The sequence below is a fragment of the Grus americana genome, chromosome 13 (genome assembly GCF_028858705.1).
Source record: "Grus americana isolate bGruAme1 chromosome 13, bGruAme1.mat, whole genome shotgun sequence".
In the NCBI taxonomy this organism is placed as follows: Eukaryota; Metazoa; Chordata; class Aves; order Gruiformes; family Gruidae; genus Grus; species Grus americana.
In genome coordinates this window covers 18245969-18251770 of record NC_072864.1, presented here as the reverse complement: position 1 = coordinate 18251770, position 5802 = coordinate 18245969, and the positions used below count along the sequence as shown (strand labels likewise).

Below are 5802 nucleotides of genomic sequence, written 5' to 3'. Positions count from 1 at the left end.
GTCCCTCTCGTGTGCCGCTCACAGCTGACACCCCGGCTTCCTATGCTCCGGGGGAGGGGGGGGGGGCTATGAAAGAAATTATATCTAAATCTATCTCTATATAATTAGAATACCATGAGGCAGGGTTAAACCTTTGTAAAACACACAACTGATTGGCGATCGCTAAAACGAGATTTGAAAGCAACTCAAATAAAAGATCGCGACGTCAGTAAACAGATTTAGAAAAAAAAAAAGAAGGAAAAAAAAAAAAAGGCAGCTAGTGACAAACCCGGCGAGAGCGAGCTCTGGGCATGAGAGAGAGAGGGAGGCAGAGGGAGAGAGAGAGACTTAAAAGAAATAGGAGGGGCTTGTGAGAGACTAGAAATGTCAATCAGAGCCCAGAGTCCCAATAATCTCAGGCAATCTGTTAGGACCTGACCTGGGTCCACTCAGATCAATAGGAAAAGTGAGAGAAGAAAGAAGCGATCGGATCGTTTACCGCGGCGGCCGAGGACAGGAGGGAGCCCGCGGCCTCCGCGCACCCCCGGCTCCCCCCCCACCCCCCCCATGTCCGCCGGAGTTTGCGGGAGGCGCTGAAAGTGCGGGCGGCCGGCGAGGGCGAGCGACCCGGCTCCCTCCTCCGCTCCCGGCCCTGCTACTTTCTCCCCTTTCTCTCCCTTCTTCCTCTCTTCTCCCCCCCCCCTCCTCCTCCTCCTCCCCCCCTCCCCTGCCCCCGCTCCCCCACCATGTCTTTCCCCCAGCTGGGCTACCAGTACATCAGGCCGATTTACCCGGCGGAGCGCCCCGGGAGCGGCGGCTCCCGCGGCGGCGCCGAGCTGGCCCCGTCCGGGACCCTCTCCAACGTGCTCTCCTCCATGTACGGCGCGCCCTACGCCGCCGCCGCCGCCGCCCAGGGCTACGGAGCCTTCCTGCCCTACGCCGCCGAGCTGCCCATCTTCCCCCAGCTGGTAAGAGGCCCCCCCCGCGGGGCTCGCCGCTCGCGCCCCGGGACGCTCGGGATGGGGCCGGCCCGGGCGCGGTTCGCGCTGGGGATCGGCCCGGGGGACCGCCGGGGAAGACGCCGGGAGGGCTCTCGGGGGAGACGGGGCGTTATCGCTGCCCTGCCCCGGGAGAGCCGCCGGAGAGGGGCAGGGCTGGAGCGGCGACCCCGCGGCTTTCCCCCCCCCCCCCCCGCCCCCTCCGCCCGCAGGGTTTGACGGCTGCGGGGACCGGCCCCGCCGCGCACACGCACCTGGGGAGCCGGTCCTCCCTCCCGGGCACCCCGCCGGCACCGGCCGCCCGCCTAGGCCGGGGCGCAGCCGGCGGGGCCCGAGCTGCCGGGGCCGGAGCGGCCGGGGCCGGGGAGCGCGGCGGCGCGGGGAGGCAGCTCGGCCCGGCCGCCGCGCTGGTGCCGAGCGGGGTCTGCCTCCGGTAACGGCGGCGGGACGGAGGGGCCCCGGGCCGGGCCCGGCGCGCCGTCTCAAGCCGGGCCGCCCCTTCCCTCTCGCTGCAGGGCGCCCAGTACGAGCTGAAGGAGAGCCCGGGGGTGCAGCATGCCGCCTTCCCCCACCACCACCCCGCCTTCTACCCCTACGGGCAGTACCAGTTCGGGGACCCGTCGCGGCCCAAGAACGCCACCCGGGAGAGCACCAGCACCCTCAAGGCCTGGCTCAACGAGCACCGGAAAAACCCCTACCCCACCAAGGGCGAGAAGATCATGCTGGCCATCATCACCAAAATGACCCTCACCCAGGTCTCCACCTGGTTCGCCAACGCGCGGCGGCGGCTCAAAAAGGAGAATAAAATGACCTGGGCCCCCCGCAGCAGGACGGACGAGGAGGGCAACTCCTACGGGAGCGACCACGAGGGGGAAGAGGACAAGAGGGAGGACGAGGAGGAGATCGACCTGGAGAACATCGACACCGAGAACATCGAGAGCAACAAGGACGAGCTGGAGGACGAGCTGCAGGACGCCGACCTCCTGCACTCCGACTCCAAGACGGACTCGGAGGGCTCCGAGGGCTTCGAGGACCTGCCCGGCTCCGAGGAGCGCTACCTCAAGGCCGCCGAGGGGGACCCGCACCACCTCCGCCACCACCACCACCTCCACCATCACCACCACCACCACCACCACAAGTGCGAGCTCCCCGCCGCCGCCGTCCCCGCCGGCCTGGAGCCCCTCAAGCCGCCCCTCCAGCCGCCTCCGCACCACCTCTCGCCCCCTTCCTCCGCCTCCTCCTCCGCCGCCTCCTCCCCGACGGACGGCGCTTTGGCCGGCACTCTGCCGAAGCCCAAGATCTGGTCGCTGGCCGAGACAGCCACCAGCCCGGACAACCCCCGCAAGTCTCCCGGCGGCGGCTCCCCGCCGGCGGCCGCCCCCCAGCCGCTGCCGCCCCCGCCGCCCCCGCCGCCCCACAGACTCGTCTCCTCCTGCCCCCTGGGCAAGTTCCCCAACTGGACCAACCGCGCCTTCCCGGCCCACCACCACCACCACCACCCGCCCCCGCACCCGCTGGCCTTACTGAACACTCCCCACCTGCTGGGGCTGGGGGCTGCCCCCGCCGCCGCCCCCCCCGCCGCCGCCGCCGCCGCCTTCCCGCGGCCCGCGGACCAGGCGCAGAGCGCGGAGCCCGCCGGAGCAGGTGACCGCTGAGGGACGCGGCGGGGACGGGCCGGGCCGGCAGGCACCGCGGGGGGCTCGGCGGGGCTGCGCGGTGCTGCGCGGGAGGCCCCGCGGGACCTTGTGCGAGGGGCCGAGGCGGGGGGCGCCGGCCCCGCGGTTTTCTCACGGTGCCCTCGGCGCGGCGCAGCCGTCGGGGCGCAGGTGGCGGCGGGCGGGCGGCCGCGGGGCCCCCGGGGGCGGCGGAGGCGGCGGCGGTGGCAGGGGGGGCCCTCCTCGCCACGTTGGTCTAAAACCCCGAGAATTACCTTCCTCCGACGGAGATAATTTTTGTTGCTGTTGTTGTTGCTGCTCAAATCGTCTTTGTGAGAAGGACCCGGCCGTAAGGCTTGCTCCGGGGTTGGTTTATTTTCCTTTTGACGGTCAGTCCTGCAGCAAAGCAGTCGTTCTGTCGTATTTGCAACTTGCTAAGAGAGATCTTAAGTCCAGAGGCTTAATTCAGGGATGTTGGGGGTGGTGGGGTGGGGAATAAAACGGGGACTATAAAGGAACGCTTTTTTTTTTTCTTTTTTTCTTTTTTTTTTTCTCTTTTTAGATCGATCTAGTGCCTTGGAAGTAGAGAAAAAGTTAATAAAGACAGCTTTCCAGCCAGTGCAGAGGCGGTAAGAGATTGCTTCCTCCGTCTCCTAAGGATATATAGAGGGAGTTGTAAATGGTTAGCTTATTTTCTCCGCTTCTTTAGTTCCCTTTCCAGGGCGGTTTCTTGTTCTTCCTCTGCGTGCGTGGTGGGTTATTCTGATTTTTTTTGTTTGTTTGTTTGTTTCGTTGCTGTTCTCTCTTGTGGCCTTGGCGAGCGGTTCCCGCGGGCAGGCCGAGCGGCGATCGGTGGCGGCGGGGCCGGGCGGTTGCCGTGCTCGGGGTCGGGTCGCCTCTGGCCGGGCAGGGCGGGAGCCTTTCCCCCAGCACCGCCGGGACGCCGAGAGCAACCCGCCGGCGTCGCCCAGCCTGAGGGAGAAATACAGCGGCAGTGGCAAAATAATACATAAAAATAAAATAAAATTAAAAAAAACCAAAACCAAAAACAACGACCCAGCTAGTGTGAAAACTTAAGAGGCTGAGCCTTGCTGTCCTGAGTTTGGCGTAGCAGTCACTGAAATAAATTACTCTTTTTGATTGATTGAAACCACGGGGATCGGGCCCGTGGTATTTTTGTAGCTAAATAAATTTGCTATAAGTCGCTCTGAAAACTTTTTATATTTAGAGATCTATTTAAAAAAAAATTAACAACAACAACAACAAAACTAGTGCTACCTATAATTAAAAATATTGTGCCAGCCCAATCTGACTAGAGATCCTATTAAATATTTTTTTCTGTGTCATTTTTTTCCAGGCCCCAGAACCAACTTGATGCCGCTATGGTTCTATCGGCGTTGTCATCATCATAGTTAATTTTTTATTGTTGTTGTAATGATTGTAAAAAGAAATCTCTGTATAGTTACAACTTGTAAGCATGTCCATATATTAAAACTAAAAAGGGAAAAAAATACCTGCTTCTGTACTATCATCTGGATTAGCTGAGTTTGTGAGGTTTTTTGGAAGTCCAGTGAGAATTAGGTGTTTTGATTTTTTTTTTGTTGTTTGTTTTTGTACATACAGTAAAAATGTACATATGTGTGAACCAAATTGTACAAGAAAGTATATATTTTTGGCTAATAAATAAACTGTTGCCACTTTGACTACACTCTCTTCTCCCACCTCTGGAGTTATTTTTCTTCCCCCCCCCCCGGTCCCAGCTTTCCGCCCCCCCCTCCCTCCCGCCGCCGGTTACTGTTTTTCCGCGGCAGCCGAGGCCGCGCTAGGGCCGCGGCGGGAGCGGCGCATCCTCGGCCGGAGCGCGGGGTGGCCGCGGGCCGGCGGTGCCGGGGCCGCCCGGAGGCGGAGCGGGTCTTTGCCGAGGCCGGGCGCCGCCGGGCAGCAGCGGCCGGGCCGGGCGGGTGGCGGGGCCGTGCCGGGCGCGCGGCCCTTCCTGCGGCGGTGGCGGCGGCGGCGGCGGGGCCGAACGCTGGAGCCGCAGCGCCCCCTGCAGGCGCCGCCGCCCCGTACCGGTGCCCGGCGGTCGGTGGTGGCCGGGGCCGCGGTGTGCGAGCCCGTGTGCGGGTCCGGGGCCAGCGCCCTGCCCCAGGGAAGCGGGGGACGGCGCCGGGGGTGGGTGGGGGGGGTGGATGGGGGAGCCCGGGGGCAGCCGGCACCGGCCCGGCGGTGATCCATGGCCCCCCGAGGACCTTATTACCGGGTGCCGGCTATTGATCGCCCGGGCCCCGCGGAGCGCGGGAGGGGTTAATTGGAAGGAAACTTCGGGGATCGCCAGTGCCGCTGCGGGGCGGGAACGGAGCTGCGTTATTCCCCTCCCGCATCCCAGGGGTCAGTTTTGGGGGGGGGGAGGCTCCCCCCGGACCCGCTGTGCCGCTGAGCGGGGCGCCGGCCAGGGGCTGGCCAAGACCGCGGGGCTGCGCGGAGCCGGCGGCGGGGCCGGGGATGACCCGTGTGTCCCCCCCGCCAGCTGCCGGGGGTTCGCATCCGGGAGGGAGTTACCGACCGAAACGGCGGCACCGAGAAGCGAGGCGCGGCGGCGCACGGCCGGCAGGGAGCTCCGCTCCGCTCCGGGCAGACTGCCCGTCCCGCCGCCCCCCGGTCCCGGGAGCTGCAACTGCCCCGCCGCGCCTAAAACCGAGCAGCGGCTTCGAGAACTTGTAGCTTCATTTCCTCGGCAAAGTGCTGAAAATTGGCCCGATCCGGGCGAGGTCCGGCCGCCCCGAGCGGCGGCGGCAGCAGCTGAAAGCCGTCCCGAGGTGACTGTTGTTGGGGCCGGGGGCCGCTGCCCCCGCCCTCCCCCGCCGGCCCTCGGCAGCCGGTGCCCGCGGCTGGAGCGCTCATCCCCGCGACCCGCGGCTGGAGCGGGCAGCTCGGGCAGGCAGAGCTCGCAGGCCGGCTCCCTCCTGCTTTTGTTCCCAGGCTCTTCCTTAATATCTCTCCTGGGGGGGGATGTGGGGGGGGGGGTGTGTGCTCCCCCCCTCCGTTACAGTTCTGGAAATGGCATAATTACGGGGGTGGTGATTAAATAGCTGGTGCTTTTCTCGTTTTGGTGACAGACCCTACGGAGGGGGAGGGTGCTTGGAGCTAGGAAGGAAGAGTTAAAATGAAGT

The 5802-nt window shown here is 64.5% G+C and overlaps 1 protein-coding gene across 3 annotated transcripts; it reads left to right on the top strand.

Moving 5' to 3' along the window:
• The first annotated feature begins 276 nt into the window (after positions 1-276).
• Positions 277-4334, top strand: IRX3 (iroquois homeobox 3). Of its 3 annotated transcripts, none has more exons than XR_008579169.1 (4): positions 277-947; positions 1493-3021; positions 3195-3261; positions 3990-4044. XR_008579169.1 is itself a non-coding variant. In XM_054841017.1 (4 exons), the coding sequence occupies exons 1-4, from the start codon at positions 726-728 to the stop codon at positions 4042-4044; spliced, it is 1473 nt and encodes a 490-aa protein (XP_054696992.1). In that variant the 5' UTR covers positions 277-725; the 3' UTR covers positions 4045-4334. The 3 variants fall into 3 exon arrangements, 1 of the variants encoding a protein (XP_054696992.1); XR_008579170.1 differs by having other exon boundaries at positions 1493-2998; positions 3990-4040; XM_054841017.1 differs by having other exon boundaries at positions 1493-2621; positions 3990-4334.
• Positions 4335-5802: the final 1468 nt, after the last annotated feature.

What these genes read in the sequence shown, in the direction of transcription:
- IRX3 (XM_054841017.1), top strand. Translation starts at nt 726, where the DNA reads ATGTCTTTCCCCCAGCTGGGCTACCAGTACATCAGGCCGATTTACCCG. An exon ending in TGCCCATCTTCCCCCAGCTG is followed by an intron (nt 948 to 1,492) that starts GTAAGAGGCCCC and finishes CTCTCGCTGCAG; the next exon opens with GGCGCCCAGTACGAGCTGAA. An exon ending in CGCGGAGCCCGCCGGAGCAG is followed by an intron (nt 2,622 to 3,194) that starts GTGACCGCTGAG and finishes TTCTCTTTTTAG; the next exon opens with ATCGATCTAGTGCCTTGGAA.